Here is a 20,323-nt window from a genome sequence, read left to right on the forward strand (position 1 = left end):
CATTATCTACTGGTGATATACTGGTTATCTACTGGGACATACTGGTAATATACTGGTACTATACTGGTTAACTACTGATGATCTACTGGTTATCTACTGGCGATATACTGGTTATCTGCTGGTGATATACTGGTGACATACTGGTGATATACTGACGATATACTGATGATCTACTGGTGATATACTGATGATCTACTGGTAATATACTGGTTAACCTACTGGTGATATACTGGTAATGCACTGGTAATATACTGGTTAACCTAATGATGATCTACTGGTGATATACTGGTGATATACTGATGATCTACTGGTGATCTACTGGTAATATTCTGGTTAACCTACTGATGATCTACTCGTAATCTACTGGTGATATACTGGTGACATACGGGTAATATACTGGTAATATACTGGTTAACCTACTGATGATCTACTGGTAATATACTGGTAATATACTGGTTAACCTACTGATGACCTACTGGAATCCACTGGTGATATACTGGTGACATACGGGTAATATACTGGTTAACCTACTGATGATGGTAATATACTGGTTAACCTACTGATGATCTACTGGTAATCTACTGGTGATATACTGGTGATATACGGGTAATATACTGGTAATATACTGGTTAACCTACTGATGATCTACTGGTGATATGCGGGTAATATACTGATGATCTACTGGTGATATACTGATGATCTACTGGTGATCTACTGATGATCTACTGGTAATATACTGGTTAACCTACTGATGATCTACTGGTGATATACTGGTGACATACTGGTAATATACTGGTTAACCTACTGGTAATGTACTGGTTAACCTACTGATGATCTACTGGTGATATACTGGTTAACTACTGATTATCTACCGGTGATATACTGGTGATATGCTGGTGACATGCGGGTATACGGGTGATATACTGGTGATATACTGGTGATATACTGGTGATATACTGGTGATATACTCGTAATCTACTGGTTGATATGCTGGTGATATACGGGTAATATACTGGTAATATACTGGTTAACCTACTGATGATCTACTGGTGATATACGGGTAATATACTGATGATCTACTGGTGATATACTCGTAATCTACTGGTTGATATGCTGGTGATATACTGATGATCTACTGGTGATATACTGGTGATATACGGGTAATATACTGGTAATATACTGGTTAACCTACTGATGATCTACTGGTGATATACTGGTAATATACTGGTTAACCTACTGGTAATCTACTGGTGATATACTGGTGATATACTGGTTAACCTACTGATGATCTACTGGTGATATACTGGTGATATGCTTGTGATTTCCTGGTGATATACTGATGATTTACTGATTATCTACTGGTGATATACTGATGATATACAGGTGATATACTGGTGATATACTGGTGATATACTGTTTAACTACTGATTATCTACCGGTGATATACTGGTCATATACTCACGATATACTGGTGATATACTGGTGACATACTGGTGATATACTGGTGACATACGGGTAATATACTGGTAATATACTGGTTAACCTACTGATGATCTACTGGTGATATACTGATGATCTACTGGTGATATACTGATGATCTACTGGTGATATACTGATGATCTACTGGTAATATACTGGTTAACCTACTGATGATCTACTGGTAATATACTGGTAATATACTGGTTAACCTACTGATGATCGACTGGTGATACACGGGTAATATACTGGTAATATACTGGTTAACCTACTGATGATCTACTGATGATCTACTGGTGATATACTGTTTAACTACTGATTATCTACCGGTGATATACTGGTCATATACTCACGATATACTGGTGATATACTGGTGACATATACTGGTAATATACTGGTTAACCTACTGCTGATCTGCTGGTGATATACTGGTAATCTACTGGTTGATATACTGGTAATCTATTGATTATCAACTGGTCTTTAGGTCATGAACCATGAACCTGTAATACACCTGAGGCCTGGTTTAGCATGCCCTTCTGTTTTCCTCTCTGGCTTCCTGCCATGAAATCATTCCAGTAATTTCTTCTTTACATCTCAACCCTCTGTGTACTATACTGTAGCAGATCTAAAGGTCTAAAGCTGGTCCAGACCGAAACTGTGCTACAGCCTAGCTTAGCATGTTCAGGCAGAGAGCCCAGAGGTTAGGAGCTCAGTTTGGCTACAGTATCCCTCCTGTTCCATCCTGAACCATCTCTACAGTTTGGCTACAGTACATCCTGTTCCATCCTGAACCATATGTACAGTTTGGCTACAGTATCCCTCCTGTTCCATCCTGAAAATCTCTACAGTTTGGCTACAGTACATCCTGTTCCATCCTGAACCATCTCTACAATTTGGCTACAGTATCCCTCCTGTTCCATCCTGAACATCTCTACAGTTTGGCTACAGTACATCCTGTTCCATCCTGAACATCTCTACAGTTTGGCTACAGTACATCCTGTTCCATCCTGAACATCTCTACAGTTTGGCTACAGTACATCCTGTTCCATCCTGAACATCTCTACAGTTTGGCTCCAGTAACCCTCCTGTTCCATCCTGAGCCATCTCTACAGTTTGGCTACAGTACATCCTGTTCCATCCTGTACATCTCTACAGTTTGGCTACAGTACATCCTGTTCCATCCTGAACCATCTCTACAGTTTGGCTACAGTATCCCTCCTGTTCCATCCTGAACATCTCTACAGTTTGGCTACAGTACATCCTGTTCCATCCTGAACATCTCTACAGTTTGGCTACAGTACATCCCTTAGTGGAGGAATGAGAGGGAGTTTAGAAGCAGGAGCAAAAATAAATATGTCAGGCATCTTCCCACATGTAGGGAAGAATTCCAAAGGGACTAATTAGAGAAAATAAGCCAGCTGAGCCTCTCATCTGAAACCATACCACTCTTCTAGAAATCAGGTACAGAGTGCAACCCAAGCCTGCATTGCTGACTCACTCTGTCCAATATGTTGGAGTGTTTGTTGGGAGAATTCTTCTTACCACGGTTAAAGTAGCATTTCACTTTGTATTTAATTGTTTTGCCTTTTAACTTTCCTTCAAAACAAACTTGATAAGGTGATTCAATGTTGATACTGTATGTAGGTTTGGTCAAATCACTGTACAGTATGCTTTTATTTACAATATATGGTATGAGAAATGTGTTGAAATTCCATGTTGTGGTTTCATTTTAAGGAATTCAGAGCTGCTATACATATTGTATTGTCTTTGGTAGGTACAACACATTGGGGGGGATTCATTTGTGAATAACTGCTGATTTCTGTGCAATATGATTAATTGCATAACCAGAAAACATTTAATGATCAACCCTTATAAATATAATTCAATGAAGCCGGTTTGGTATGCTATTTAGTATGCCCAGATGTTCTCTATCTAATTCATTAGAAAGATGCATGTTTATCTAGGTTCTGTTGCGAGAGAGTAGTCCTGGCTTGGCTTGGCTCGGGGGCATGACAAGTGGCACACAGCCAGCTGCATCACACAGAAAAAAACAGCCTCAACAACAACAACACCGGTTTGTTTTGCCCTCCAACCACGACACGTCAGCTTTGTCCACCCAGCTGCCCGATTGGTCCCAACGACTCATCTCTGTCATTAACCAGGAAATACTGCATCTTTAAGCTTTGGAGATGTACTGTGGGAAAATCTCAATTGCATACTCCTCACGTCCTCTCTCCTCGTTTCCTTCTCAAAATCCCATTGGATGAGAAAGCCTCTGAAAGTCCCTCGCCTCTGATCTTCTCCTCCAATGGGTTTTGAGAAGGAGACGTGTATTATACAGTCTGTATACAGTATGTACAGTGGGGCAAAAACGTATTTAGTCAGCCACCAATTGTGCAAGTTCTCCCACTTAAAAAGATGAGAGAGGCCTGTAATTAAGTACACTTCAACTATGACAGACAAAATTAGAAAAAAAAATCCAGAAAATCACATTGTAGGATTTTTAATGAATTTATTTGCAAATTATGGTGGAAAATAAGTATTTGGTCACCTACAAACAAGCAAGATTTCTGGCTCTCACAGACCTGTAACTTCTTCTTTAAGAGGCTCCTCTGTCCTCCACTCGTTTCCTGTATTAATGGCACCTGTTTGAACTTGTCATCAGTATAAAAGACAGTCACACTCCAAACTCCACTATGGCCAAGACCAAAGATCTGTCAAAGGACACCAGAAACAAAATTGTAGACCTGCACCAGGCTGGGAAGACTGAATCTGCAATAGGTAAGCAGCTTGGTTTGAAGAAATCAACTGTGGAAGCAATTATTAGGAAATGGAAGACATACAAGACCACTGATAATCTCCCTCGATCTGGGGCTCCACGCAAGATCTCACCCCGTGGGGTCAAAATGATCACAAGAACAGTGAGGAAAAATCCCAGAACCACACGGGGGGACCTAGTGAATGACCTACAGAGAGCTGGGACCAAAGTAACAAAGCCTACCATCAGTAACAGGGACTCAAATCCTGCAGTGCCAGACGTGTCCCCCTGCTTAAGCCAGTACATGTCCAGGCCCATCTGAAGTTTGCTAGAGAGCATTTGGATGATCCAGAAGAAGATTGGGAGAATGTCATATGGTCAGATGAAACCAAAATATAACTTTTTGGTAAAAACTCAACTCGTTGTGTTTGGAGGACAAAGAATGCTGAGTTGCATCCAAAGAACACCATACCTACTGTGAAGCATTGGGGTGGAAACATGCTTTGGGGCTGTTTTTCTGCAAAGGGACCAGGACGACTGATCCGTGTAAAGGAAATAATGAATGGGGCCATGTATCGTGAGATTTTGAGTGAAAACCTTCCATCAGCAAGGGCATTGAAGATGAAACGTGGCTGGGTCTTTCAGCATGACAATGATCCCAAACACACCGCCCGGGCAACGAAGGAGTGGCTTCGTAAGAAGCATTTCAAGGTCCTGGAGTGGCCTAGCCAGTCTCCAGATCTCAACCCCATAGAAAATCGTTGGAGGGAGTTGAAAGTCCGTGTTGCCCAGCAACAGCCCCAAAACATCATTGCTCTAGAGGGGATCTGCATGGAGGAATGGGCCAAAATAACAGCAACAGTGTGTGAAAACCTTGTGAAGACTTACAGAAAACATTTGACCTCTGTCATTGCCAACTAGGGGTATATAACAAAATATTGAGATAAACTTTTGTTATTGACCAAATACTTATTTTCCACCATAATTTGCAAATAAATTCATTAAAAATCCCACAATGTGATTTTCTGGATTTTTTTTCTAATTTTGTCTGTAATGGTTGAAGTGTACCTATGATGAAAATTACAGGCCTCTCTCATCTTTTTAAGTGGGAGAACTTGCACAATTGGTGGCTGACTAAATACTTTTTTTGCCCCACTGTATGCAGAAAGACCATCCCTCAGCCTCCCTCAACTACCCTGGTGGTGTTATGTCCCAGACCTGTATGTGCCTGAGCCAACTCCTCTATAATTGTTGCCATGCATGGAGTTGAGCCAACTCGTCTGACAATCGTTGTCATGCCATACATGGATGGTGTGACAACAATAGTCAGAGTTGGCTAAATAAAGCACATAAAGGTCTAGGACCAGTAGTCACCATGTCACCTTCTGACCTTAGTTCCTTTGTTATGTCGTTGTGTTAGTATGGTCAGGGCGTGAGTTGGGGTGGGCAGTCTATGTTACTTTTTCTATAATTTGGGATTTCTGTGTTTGGCATGGTATGGTTCTCAATCAGAGGCAGCTGTCAATCGTTGTCCCTGATTGAGAACCATACTTAGGCAGCCTGGTTTCACTTTTGAGTGGTGGGTGATTATTTTCCGTGTCAGTGTTTGTTCCACACAGAACTGTTTCGGTTTTGTTATTTCATGTTGTCGTTTTTTGTTCATATTTCTTATTAAACAATATGGACACTTACCACGCGGCGCATTGGTCCTCCGATCCTTCCTACTACTCCTCCTCGTCAGACAACCGTTACACACCAAGCGATATTTTCACCTGTTCAGCTGGTTTTCCATTCCTCTCCCAACCATTCTGATACGCCACCTGGTCCCATCATCATCTCTATCAGGGGGATACTTGTCCTGTTTTCCAAGTCCCTTAAGCCACCTGAACACGGTGGCCTGGTCTGGTCTGGTTAGGTAGATGGAGGTTGTGCCCAGACTTGGGTTCAAATAGTATTTGTTTTATTTCCATTCTTGCTGTTCATCTTACCTGGCGGCGCAATAGAACCAGGTGTCAAAATGGAATTGCCCCAAAATGGTTCAAAAACCCACCCATCTGGCACTCAAGGCTGGCTGAATGAAACGCTCAAAGAAAGGGAAAAAAATACTATCCGAATCCAGGTCTGGTTGTACTTGACAGAAGCCATCAGAGAAGCCTCCTCTACATAGACAATAGTAGATAGAACCTCCCATTAGATGCCACCCAGCTCTACAACTGTTGATGTCTCCCTCTCTACTCCCTTCACCAGCCACTGCCAAATAAGCAAGAGTTAAGCTCTTTGCATGAAAACAATCTTTTCACTAATTCAAGTGGATACTCTGCAAAGGCGTTGAAAGGATGCCTGTGATTTGTGGCTGTTTTTTCCTGTGAGCGGAGCATGCTCTGTTGGCAATAAGATGAGCCTCTGATTGCATTGTTTGTAGTCCTCTCCCAGGACCTCTTACACAGCCACACTGTATTACTGGACAACAGACCCTGAACACTACATGAAGATTAGTGAGCTGGGAAATGCTAGCCAAGACAGACCACCCAAACACTATTACCTAGTAACCTCCCTCCTGGTTCTAGGGGGAGGAGGGGGAAAGGAAACAAGGGAATAAGTGAAAGACAGACGGAAATGGGGGGGAAAGGGACAGTCAGACGTCATTTATAAAGAGGGAAACGGGGGGAAAGGGACAGTCAGACATCATTTATAAAGAGGGAAATGGGGGAAAGGGACAGTTAGACGTCATTTATAAAGAGGGAAACGGGGGAATAAGGGACAGTCAGACATCATTTATAAAGAAGGAAACAGGGGAATAAGGGACAATCAGACGTCATTTATAAAGAGGGAAACGGGGGAATAAGGGACAATCAGACGTCATTTATAAAGAGGGAAACGGGGGAATAAGGGACAATCAAACGTCATTTATAAAGAGGGAAACGGGGGAATAAGGGACAATCAGACATCATTTATAAAGAGGGAAACAGGGGAATAAGTGACAGTCTGACGTCATTTATAAAGAGGGAAACGGGGGAATAAGGGACAATCAGACATCATTTATAAAGAGGGAAACGGGAATAAGTGACATTCTGACGTCATTTATAAAGAGGGAAACGGGGGAATAAGGGACAGTCAGACATCATTTATAAAGAGGGAAACGGGAATAAGTGACAGTCTGATGTCATTTATAAAGAGGGAAACAGGGGAATAAGTGACAGTCTGACGTCATTTATAAAGAGGGAAACGGGGGAATAAGGGACAATCAGACGTCATTTATAAAGAGGGAAACGGGGGAATAAGGGACAGTTAGACGTAATTTATAAAGAGGGAAACAGGGGAGTAAGTGACAGTCTGATGTCATTTATAAAGAGGGAAACGGGAATAAGTGACATTCTGACGTCATTTATAAAGAGGGAAACGGGGGAATAAGGGACAGTCAGACATCATTTATAAAGAGGGAAACGGGAATAAGTGACAGTCTGATGTCATTTATAAAGAGGGAAACGGGAATAAGTGACAGTCAGACGTCATTTATAAAGAGGGAAACGGGGGGAATAAGGGCCAGTCAGACATTTTATTTGTAGATCTTCTTGGACTATAGAGAAGTACAATACTGGAGGTTGTGGTGGGTTTGTGGTTGCTGCAGCGTTCCTGTAGCTATGTTTTGGTAAGATAATACAACACATAATTTTAGGAGAAATGAAAAGCACCTCTCTTCTGTATGTTTACACGTGATTACTAACAAGTTATTTACCTAAGTCAGTTCACACTGAATCAACATGGGTGTGTTCGTCTCTGTGAAGAAAGCTATGCGAAACACGAATCCTTGCAGTCGATCAAACAGTAAACTGGAATTCACAGTGGTGGAAGGAAAGCACTGCATTTTTGTAAGAGCTGATATTTTTTTCATAATGGAAAATTAAGTCTGAAATTTCTAAGTGGAAATTACAAGCTTCAGAAGCTTTTTGAAACCTCAAATACAATACAAGTTTTTCATTTCCTGCATTGCCAAAAAGTTACCCAGCAACAGGGTGATCAAGTTAAGATCCTGAATCTGTTATTCTGGTTTGTGGGAAGGAAGCCACATTGTACTGTATCAGCAGGATGGGACAGATGATGCTGATCACTAGTGCTCGTAAAGGGTCCAATGCACAAAGCCAGTTGCTTTCTCCATTGTGATTTTGTCTTGCTGTCTCTGTGCAGGGCAGAGCTGACATGGAACCTACTCTTATTCAAATCAAATTGTATTTGTTACATGCACCCGAATACAACAGGTGTAGTTGTAGTCACCTTACAGTGAAATGTGTGGAGTACAATAGAGATCGCATCATGTTATTGGAGTTGTGCTGTAGTGTTGTCGCTACGCCACTCCTGCATGACACCCCAAAAATGCCCTAATGACTGATATGTGACTGAACAAATTTTCCCCACCCTGTCTTTTCAGAATGCGGGAGAGAGACCTACGGAGTGTGTGCAGAAGGGTGCTTCTGTTGGCCGTCTGTCTGGTGTCTCTCTGGGGACAGCTGACCCTCGCTTCGTCACACAGAAGTCACATAGGTATGTCAACACAATTACAGTAGATACTGTATGCATCTCTATGGGCACGTCGAACACATCCTCATCATAATGATGGTGTGTAATTACTGTCAGCAATGTGCAATAACGTAAACTGTTCAACTATTACAGGGTAAATGCAAAGCAACTACTATGTAACATGTTATAACACAATACTTAATGTAAAATATTTCCTATACAGTATGGTGGATTTGATTTACATGGCTTAACGTATCTCTTCCACCAGGGCCTCAAAGCACTTGACATTGTATCGCTTTAGTAGCTTCCAACTAGTCGATGTCAGGCCGAGATTTTGGGCTAGAAAGCTCACCACAACACATTGCTATGAGCTATCACATTGAATAGGTGAGGTTGTTTACAATGGTCAGGTGCAAGGATAATGTAGCCTACTGTAAAAGCAGTCATATTGATCGGTTCTTCGCTCAAACAGATCTCACTGTAAAAGCAGTCATATGGATCAGTTCTTCGCTCCAACAGATCTCACTGTAAAAGCAGTCATATTGATCAGTTCTTCGCTCCAACAGATCTCACTGTAAAAGTAGTCATATGGATCAGTTCTTCGCTCCAACAGATCTCACTGTAAAATCAGTCATGTTGATCAGTTCTTCGCTCCAACAGATCTCACTGTAAAAGCAGTCATATTGATCAGTTATTCGCCTCAACAGATCTCACTGTAAAAGCAGTCATATTGATCAGTTCTTCGCTCCAACAGATCTCACTGTAAAAGCAGTCATATGGATCAGTTCTTCGCTCCAACAGATCTCACTGTAAAAGTTTTGGGACACTTTAAAGTCCATGGAGAAAAAGAGCACCTCCTCCCAGCTGCCCACTGCACTGAGGCTAGGTAACAAGGTCACCACTGATAAATCCATGATAATCAAAAATTTCAATAATCATTTCTCAACGGCTGGCCATGCCTTCCTCCTGGCTACTCCAACCCCGGCCAACAGCTCCACCCCCCACGCAACTACCTGCCAAAGCCTCCCCAGCTTCTCCTTCACCCATATCCAGACAGCAGATGTTCTGAAAGAGCTGCAAAACCTGGACCAGTACAAATCAGCTGGGCTAGACAATCTGGACCCTCTCTTTCTAAAACTATCCTCCGCCATTGTTGCAATTCCTATTACCAGCCTGTTCAACCTCTCTTTCGTATCGTCCGAGATCCCTAAAGATTGGAAAGCTGCCGCTGTCATCCCCCTCTTCAAAGGGGGTGACACCCTAGACCCAAACTGTTACAGATATATATCCATCCTACCCTGCCTATCTAAAGTCTTCGAAAGATCACTGACCATTTCGAATCCCACCGTAATTTCTCCGCTGTGCAAATCCGGCTTCCGAGCCGGTCACGGGTGCACCTCAGCCCCGCACAAGGTACTAAACGATATCATAACCGCCATCGATAAAAGACAGTACTGTGCATAATCACCATATACAATCACCGTATTCTTATCGGTACACTCTATAGCCTTGGTTTTTCTGACGACTGCCTCGCCTGGTTCACCAACTACTTTACAGACAGAGTTCAGTTTGGCAAATTGGAGGGCATGTTGTCCGGACCTCTAGTAGTCTCTATGGGGGTACCACAGGATTCAATTCTCGGGCCGACTCTTTTCTCTGTATGTATCAATGATGTCGCTCTTGCTGCGGGCGATTCCCTGATCCACCTCTACGCAGATGACACCACTCTGTATACTTCTGGCCCTTTCTTGGACATTGTGCTAACTAACCTCCAAACGAGCTTCAATGCCATACAACACTCCTTCCGTGACCTCCAACTGCTCTTAAACGCTAGTAAAACCAAATGCATGCTTTTCAACCGTTCGCTGCCCGCACCCGCCCGCCCGACTAGCATCACCACCTTGGACGGTTCCGACCTAGAATATGTGGACAACTATAAATACCTAGGTGTCTGGCTAGACTGTAAACTCTCCTTCCAGACTCATATTAAACATCTCCAATCCAAAATCAAATCTAGAATCGGCTTTCTATTCGCAACAAAGCCTCCTTCACTCACGCCGCCAAACTTACCCTAGTAAAACTGACTATCCTACCGATTCTCGACTTCGGCGATATCATCTACAAAATAGCTTCCAACACTCTACTCAGCAAACTGGATGCAGTCTATCACAGTGCCATCCGTTTTGTTACCAAGTCACCTTATACCACCCACCACTGCGACCTGTATGCTCTAGTCGGCTGGCCCTCGCTACATATTCGTCGCCAGACCCACTGGCTCCAGGTCATCTATAAGTCTATGCTAGGTAAAGCTCCGCCTTATCTCAGTTCACTGGTCACGATAACAACACCCACCCGTAGCACACGTTCCAGCAGGTATATCTCACTGATCATCCCCAAAGCCAACACCTCATTTGGCCGCCTTTCTTTCCAGTTCTCTGCTGCCAGTGACTGTAACGAATTGCAAAAATCGCTGAAGTTGGAGACTTTTATTTCCCTCATCAACTTTAAACATCAACTATCTGAGCAGCTAACCGATCACTGCAGCTGTACATTGTCCATCTGTAAATAGCCCACCCAATCTTTCTACCTCATCCCCATACTGTTTTCATTTTATTTACTTTTCTGCTCTTTTGCACACCAGTATCTCTACTTGCACATCATAATCTGCTCATTTATCACTCCAGTGTTAATCTGCTAAATTGTAATTATTCGCTCCTATGGCCTATTATATTGCCTACCTCCTCATGCCTTTTGCACACACTGTATATATACCTTATTTTTCTACTGTGCCATTGACTTGTTTGTGTTATTGGCTTGTTTATTGTTTACTCCAAATGTAACTCTGTGTTGTTGTCTGTGTCGCACTGCTTTGCTTTATCTTGGCCAGGTTGCAGTTGCAAATGAGAGCTTGTTCTCAACTAGCCTACCTGGTTAAATAAAGGTGAAATAAATCAAATAAATAAAAAGCAGTCATATTGATCAGTTCTTCGCTCCAACAGATCTCACTGTAAAAGCAGTCATATTGATCAGTTCTTCGCTCCAACAGATCTCACTGTAAAAGCAGTCATATTGATCAGTTCTTCGCTCCAACAGATCTCACTGTAAAAGCAGTCATATTGATCAGTTCTTCGCTCCAACAGATCTCACTGTAAAAGCAGTCATATTGATCAGTTCTTCGCTCCAACAGATCTCACTGTAAAAGCAGTCATATTGATCAGTTCTTCGCTCCAACAGATCTCACTGTAAAAGCAGTCATATTGATCAGTTCTTCGCTCCAACAGATCTCACTGTAAAAGCAGTCATATTGATCAGTTCTTCGCTCCAACAGATCTCACTGTAAAAGCAGTCATATTGATCAGTTCTTCGCTCCAACAGATCTCACTGTAAAAGCAGTCATATTGATCAGTTCTTCGCTCCAACAGATCTCACTGTAAAAGCAGTCATATTGATCAGTTCTTCGCTCCAACAGATCTCACTGTAAATAATTAATGGACACTTATTAGTTGTGCGACACTGAAATGAGGAGAGGCTGATGTAGACAGGAATGTACGGTGCTCTGGGGGTCACATATTGATTCGTAGTTTTTTTGGCTTCGAACAAAAAGCCAATATAACAAAACAACAACAGACATTTGCAGCTTTAGGAGAACTGTGAAGTTCAGAGTGATTTTAGTGATGGGGAGAGAGTCAGTGCTCCCCTGGGCGAAAAGGTAGAAACTGTGACATCACATTGAAATAATGAGGTCACAACGATACCCGACTGGAGAGACGTCTCTGCATTAGACAAAACAACAACACTGGAACAGCAACACTGTGATCCCAGATGAAATGAAACCCCAGGCTACTAGAGACAGGGAAAAGACCTGAAGTTTCAAATGTTCATGATAAACTCACTTGAGTACATTATTAGTCTTCCAAAAATCTACTAGTATCCAAGCGCCTGTAGTATGGCCACAAGCCATGTTCGTTTCCACAGAGGTGGGTGCACCACTATGCGGAGTGAGTGTGATTGATTTTGAAGAGATGGCCAGACCACACAGCCACTCGACAGCCCTGGGAAGTGGACTAGTTGCCAGCCACTGGTCTCTGAGGGCAGGGCCAACACTGAGGTAATCACAAGGCAGGTCCCGCAGCTCCAGAGGTCAAGCCAAGGTCTGCCCAATAAACAAACCTCTTTAGCACCGCTGTTTATTGAGGTGGGGGCCTCGCCAGAGTAATTGAACCTTTCACCGTAACCTGACGAGAGCACAGCAAAGCACATTAATAAGACTGCAAGCCCCCAAAGCACCATCCACATTCATTAGTTATAGTCATGAGAGGGGGGGGGGGGGGGGGGAGAACAGAGAAACCAGTTTTTCTTTTTGCTGGTGTGATCTACAGTATACAACTTAGATCCATGAAATCGCTAGATCAAAAGTGCGCCTGAATCACACACAACACATCAATCGTGTGGACATCTTTCAATAGCTTCATTTCATTCAAATAAAAAACATTACTACGAACAGATCCATTTTTTTCTCTCATTTTGAAAAGAGCAATCAGGCTCTCTCTGATTTGTTAGTCAGTCAGCAGCCGGATGGCCAGATGCTGAAATGCAGTGGAAAGGAAAACGGGCGTGAAAAACACATTGGCCAAGCTGATTGTGTGATGCGGTGTGACAGCTCTGCTTTTCTGGAGATGAAATGCTCACACTCTGTTACATCTCACAGTGTAAGGGATTAAACCTTACTGCTCATAGATGCTGTAAAACTCTGAATCCCAAAATGTATTCGATTTTTTTATTTATTTTGTTGGTTTATGTTGGGTTTAAGGTTTAACAAACGTCACATGAGACTGTGCAGATATGCTTATGAGTTGAAATTGTGCAGTCATTCCCCCTCATTTGCATTCCAGCGCCATATTTGCATATTTGCTTATGGTGAATACTTTGTAAAAACTGTGTAATGCACTCTAATGGATTATTCTCACACTGGTTCTTATGCTCCATGAGATACTTGTTTTTTTATGCAAATATGCATTAGCATTTTAGTCAAAAACATGTTTTTTTTATTTAACCAGGCAAGTCAGTTAAGAACACATTCTTATTTACAATGACAGCCTACCCCAGCCAAACCCAGACGACGCTGGGCCAATTGTGCGCCTCCCTATGTGACTCCCAATCACGGCCGGAGGTGATTCAAACCAAGGACTTTAGTGACACCTATTGAACTGAGATGCAGCATATCATGGTGGTTTGGATACTTATGTCTTCTTTGATGGGAGATTTTCATTTTTGAATTTCTAGAGGGTGCTACTACTGCCTGTCAGTCGCAGTGGCATCACCTGACACCTATCACACAGGTCTTGTGTGATCAATGAGGAATTAACGAGAATCTAACAACCATATAATGCGTACCATAGATGTTTCACTGAAAAAGGTCACATCGACAGAGATGTCGACCAATCACAGGGTGCAGAGGTAATTCTTATGACTAGCATTATGTGAACCAGCCGTGACTTGGCTCTGTCTAATCTCTTGTCTGTTTAGAATAGAAACCAAATGTTTAAGTCAGCGATGCCTCTTCCGATATTTACTATTTTCTTCTCTGTTGAAACAACCCACAACCTGTTCCTGCCTTCAGCTTTTCCATTTTAATAATCAAATCACATTGACTCTGTACCGGTACCCCCTGTACAGTCGTGGCCAAAAGTTTTGAGAATGACACAAATATTAATGCCACAAAGTTTGCTGCCTCAGTGTCTTTAGATATTTTTGTCAGATGTTACTATGGAATACTGAAGTATAATTACAAGCATTTCATAAGTGTCAAAGGCTTTTATTGACAATTACATGAAGTCGATGCAAAGAGTCAATATTTGCAGTGTTTACCCTTCTTTTTCAAGACCTCTGCAATCTGCCCTGGCATGCTGTCAATTAACTTCTGGGCCACATCCTGACTGATGGCAGCCCATTCTTGCATAATCAATGCTTGGAGTTTGTCAGAATTTGTGGGGTTTTGTTTGTCCACCCACCTCTTGAGGATTGACCACAAGTTCTCAATGGGATTAAGGTCTGGGGAGTTTCCTGGCCATGGACCCAAAATATCGATGTTTTGTTCCCCGTGCCACATTGTTATCACTTTTGCATTATGGCAAAGTGCTCCATCATGCTGGAAAAGGCATTGTTCGTCACCAAACTGTTCCTGGATGGTTGGGAGAAGTTGCTCTCGGAGGATGTGTTGTTAGCATTCTTTATTCATGGCTGTGTTCTTAGGCAAAATTGTGAGTGAGCCCACTCCCTTGGCTGAGAAGCAACCCCACACATGAATGGTCTCAGGATGCCTTACTGTTGGCATGACACAGGACTGATGGTAGCGCTCACCTAGTCTTCTCCGGACAAGCTTTTTTCCAGATGCCCCAAACAATCGGAAAGGGGATCAGAGAAAATTACTTTACCCCAGTCCTCAGCAGTCCAATCGCTGTACCTTTTGCAGAATATCAGTCTGTTCCTGATGTTTTTCCTGGAGAGAAGTGGCTTCTTTGCTGCCCTTCTTGACAGCAGGCCATCCTCCAAAAGTCTTCGCCTCACTGTGTGTGCAGATGCACTCACACCTGCCTGCTGCCATTCCTGAGCAAGCTCTGTACTGGGGGTGCCCCGATCCCGCAGCAGAATCAACTTTAGGAGACGGTCTTGGCGCTTGCTGGACTTTCTTGGGCGCCCTGAAGCTTTCTTCACAACAATTGAACCGCTCTTTCTTTGAAGTTCTTGATGATCTGATACATGGTTGATTTAGGTGCAATCTTACTGGCAGCAATATCCTTGCCTGTGAAGCGCTTTTTGTGCAAAGCTATGATGATGGCACGTGTTTCCTTGTAGGTAACCATGGTTGACTGTCATTATTGTTGTTTGTTTCTATGTTTTGTTTGGTCAGGGTGTGATATGAGTGGGCATTCTATGTTGCATGTCTAGTTAGTCTGTTTCTATGTGTTTTGGCCTGATATGGTTCTCAATCAGTGGCAGGTGTTTGTCGTTGTCTCTGATTGGGAACCATATTTAGGTAGCCTGTTTTGTATTGTGGTTCGTGGGTTATTGTCTATGTGTAGTTGCCTGTGTCTGCACTCGTTGTCATAGCGTCACGTTCGTTTTGTTGTTTTTGCTTAAGTGTTCTTCAGGTTTTTTCGTCATTCAATAAAATAATGGATTTACACAACGCTGCGCTTTGGTCTACTCCATACGACGATCGTGACATTGACAGAGGAAGAACAATGATTCCAAGCACACCCTCCTTTTAAAGCTTCCAGCCTTGTCGTGATCTCCAGCCTTGTCCTCGTCAACACTCACACCTGTGTTAAGAGATAATCACTGTGTTACAAGATAATACTGACATGATGTCAGCTGGTCCTTTTGTGGCAGGGCTGAAATGCAGTGGAAATGTTTTTTGGGGATTCAGTTCATTTGCATGGCAAAGAGGGACTTTGCAATTAAATGCAATTTATCTGATCACTCTCCATGCTGGAGTATATGCAACATGCCATCATACAAACTGAGGCAGCAGACTTTGTGAAAATTAATACTTGTGTCATTCTCAAAACTTTTGGCCACGACTGTATATAGCCTCACTATTATTATTTTACTGATGGTCTTTAATTTTTTAAAACTTTTATTTCTTATTTGTCTTAAAACTGCGTTGTTGATTAAGGGCTTGTACGTAAGCATTTCACTGTAAGGTCTACTACACCTGTTGTATTCGGCGCATGTGACAAATAAAATTTGATTTGATTTGAAATCAAACAGTCACTGTAATGTATTTCCTGCTTCCATATCGCCACCCCCCCCCCCCCCCCCCCCCCCTGAAAGATATAGTATATTGTCTTCTAACAGTGAGATAATGACATCAGACTGGTTCTGACTGGCTGACTGATGTTTGTACTCTGTACTCTGGATGCCATGTCGGTCTTTAGGGAGCCTTGCAGATTTGTAATGGTGTACATCAAGTAGCCTACAGCCAAAATAGGGCAGAGAGAACAGCATAGCTCTGGGACTAGTGCTGTCATTCTGCTGGGCAGCGGGCAGGCAGTGGCGGCAGAGCAGGTCATGGCCTCCCTAGGGACAGAGCTGAGCGTGGTGGAGAAGACAGAGCGTGTGTGTGGTCCATGTCAATGTATCAGGATGAGGAGATAAAGATGAGGAAACGGAAGTGATGGAGACGTGGGGCCTGTTTGAAATGCGCTGTTGGTGACAGACAGCGGAGGGGGTCAGGTCAGGTGGCTCTGTTTCCTAGTGGTAGACCATTGAGATGAGTCCCATGCTATAGACCTCTCTGAATGGCAGCTGGTTATATGAGCTGGGAGGATGTGAGGTATGATGCAGTGTTTATCCATGAAGGACTGAGGTTCTGGAGGAAGACATTTGATGTAGAAATACGATTTGTTTAAGTAGTGGACAGTAAATGCTTAGAGATTTGAATCTTTCATATGCAGACTGCAGTATGTTGTTCTTCTTCTGTGCTTTGTGAGGTGTTTAGGAACTTTGCCACATCAGGTGAATTATTTATCGTGTAAAAGTTTGAGTCATAACAGAAAGACGAGTTGATTTGCTTGAATGTTAACAATACCTTACACTTACAAGCATTGTTGGGTTAGTATGAACAACAACAACTATCACACAAGAGTGGTTACTACTGTACTGTAGTTATCAGGTTAAGAGTGGTTACTATGGTAGTTATCAGGTTAAGAGTGGTTACTATGGTAGTTATCAGGTTAAGAGTGGTTACTACTGTAGTTATCAGGTTAAGAGTGGTTACTATGGTAGTTATCAGGTTAAGAGTGGTTACTATGGTAGTTATCAGGTTAAGAGTCGTTACTATGGTAGTTATCAGGTTAAGAGTCGTTACTATGGTAGTTATCAGGTTAAGAGTGGTTACTATGGTAGTTATCAGGTTAAGAGTGGTTACTACTGTAGTTGTTAGGTCAAGAGTGGTTACTATGGTAGTTATCAGGTTAAGAGTCGTTACTATGGTAGTTATCAGGTTAAGAGTGGTTACTACTGTACTGTAGTTATCAGGTTAAGAGTGGTTACCACTGTAGTTATCAGGTTAAAAGTGGTTACTATGGTAGTTATCAGGTTAAGAGTCGTTACTTCTGTAGTTGTCAGGTCAAGAGTGGTTTAGTTGAGTGTCTCTAAATGATCTCAAATGATCTTTCATTGTACTAACGGACCCCCTGCTGTGGCCCAGCGGTTCACACATCTCTGCAGTGATTACTCTCTCCTGTCCTTCTCCAACTAGAGTTCCAATAGAATGGCATTATCCCACACCACATTGGAAGATAGGTACCTACCTCTAACTACCCTGTAACTCAAAATAAACCTGGTGGCTTTTAGATTTTGATAGAAATGAGGGACGGGGATGAGATCCTTGATCTTCGATTCGAGGATAATGAATTTGCAGTGATGATGAATGCAATTAGCGGAGAAGTGCTAACAGCGTAGCAGTAATTGGGTCTACACTGAGAGCCTTGCCCTTACCTGGAAATTGGAACCCCTTTTAAGTTCAGTCAATTGTGTTGTTGTTAACTGGAAACGCTTGGTTGAGGCTGAGCACCGAGGATATCACCTTCCAAATTCGCCACCGTCCCATTCTTTTGCACTCGGATTTTAACACTCTCTGTTGAATTTCTAATGGCTTGAATCATTTAGAGCAATAAATATGTCAATGATGGGCATTATATACTATAAAGATTATATGGTGGTATTGTGTCAATGTCCGGATTATGGTTCAGAACATGTTCCTCTTGGTTGTGTGTGATTAGCTCGTGATTGAGCTGAAATATTCAGCCCATGTAGGCTATATATGTAGGCCTATGTGCTATTTACAGGGAGCATGTTTAGTACATGGGTAAAGATCATGAGTTGTGTCAGTTCAATGTATTTTTCCATTTTTCTCTTGGTGATTGAAAACATTTCTTCAAGTGCTCATTAAGATTATGATATTTCTACAGAGAGGGATAGTATCGTTTTGGAGGAAGTACTAACATCTGGCAGAAGATCATGTTTATTTCTGTTATCCTTGACGTCATGATTCTAATCAAATGTGGTGAGTGATGATTGGTTCTCTTCATGGTGAGCTATGATTGAATATTACTTTAGTAATTTGAGTGGTTACTATGGTAGTTATCAGGTTAAGAGTGGTTACTTCGGTAGTTATCAGGTTAAGAGTGGTTACCACTGTAGTTGTTAGGTCAAGAGTGGTTACTACTGTAGTTGTTAGGTCAAGAGTGGTTACTATGGTAGTTATCAGGTTAAGAGTGGTTACTATGGTAGTTATCAGGTTAAGAGTGGTTACTATGGTAGTTATCAGGTTAAGAGTGGTTACTATGGTAGTTATCAGGTTAAGAGTCGTTACTACTGTAGTTGTCAGGTCAAGAGTGGTTTAATTAGACAAGTCAATTAGTTGAGTGTCTCTAAATGATCTCAAATGATCTTTCATTGTACTAACGGACCCCCTGCTGTGGCCCAGCGGTTCACACATCTCTGCAGTGATCACTCTCTCCTGTCCTTCTCCAATTAGAGTTCCAATAGAATGGCATTATCCCACACCACATTGGAAGATAGTTACCTACCTCTAACTACCCTGTAACTCAAAAGAAACCTGGTGGCTTTTAGATTTTGATAGAAATGAGGGACGGGGATGAGATCCTTGATCTTCGATTCGATGATAATGAATTTGCAGTGATGATGAATGCAATTAGCGGAGAAGTGCTAACAGCGTAGCAGTAATTGGGTCTACACTGAGAGCCTTGCCCTTACCTGGAAATTGGAACCCCTTTTAAGTTCAGTCAATTGTGTTGTTGTTAACTGGAAACGCTTGGTTGAGGCTGAGCACCGAGGATATCACCTTCCAAATTGGCAACCGTCCCATTCTTTTGCACTCGGATTTTAACACTCTCTGTTGAATTTCTAATGGCTTGAATCATTTAGAGCAATAAATATGTTAATGATGGGCATTATATACTATAAAGATTATATGGTGGTATTGTGTCAATGTCCGGATTATGGTTCAGAACATGTTCCTCTTGGTTGTGTGTGATTAGCTCGTGATTGAGCTGAAATATTCAGCCCATGTAGGCTATATATGTAGGCCTATGTGCTATTTACAGGGAGCATGTTTAGTACATGGGTAAAGATCATGAGTTGTGTCAGTTCAATGTATTTTTCCATTTTTCTCTTGGTGATTGAAAACATTTCTTCAAGTGCTCATTAAGATTATGATATTTCTACAGAGAGGGATAGTATCGTTTTGGAGGAAGTACTAACATCTGGCAGAAGATCATGGATATTTCTGTTATCCTTGATGTCATGATTCTAATCAAATGTGGTGAGTGATGATTGGTTCTCTTCATGGTGAGCTATGATTGGCTCATACCACTTCCTAGAAGACATTTTATTTTCTAAGACCTATTCAGTTTCAAGTAGAAGCTAATGGGGATCCAAATAAATACACCATTGTACAACATATCTCTTCCATTCCCTCTGGGTAATATGTTTGTGGGCTCTTTATTGTGATTATGCTTTATTTCCCTCCCACAGCCGAGGCAT

General features: G+C 42.1%; 1 protein-coding gene across 1 annotated transcript in view; it reads left to right on the top strand.

Moving 5' to 3' along the window:
* LOC110494696 (chemokine-like protein TAFA-2) overlaps nucleotides 1-20,323 on the top strand; it is a 169,974-nt gene that overhangs the window by 86,192 nt on the left and 63,459 nt on the right. The window contains exon 2 of the mRNA XM_021569989.2: nucleotides 8,661-8,773. Coding sequence (XP_021425664.1) covers nucleotides 8,662-8,773 — 112 coding nt within the window. The 5' untranslated portion in view covers nucleotide 8,661. The remainder of the gene's footprint in view (nucleotides 1-8,660; nucleotides 8,774-20,323) is intronic.

The sequence above is a fragment of the Oncorhynchus mykiss genome, chromosome 17, assembly GCF_013265735.2.
Source record: "Oncorhynchus mykiss isolate Arlee chromosome 17, USDA_OmykA_1.1, whole genome shotgun sequence".
Taxonomy (NCBI): Eukaryota; Metazoa; Chordata; class Actinopteri; order Salmoniformes; family Salmonidae; genus Oncorhynchus; species Oncorhynchus mykiss.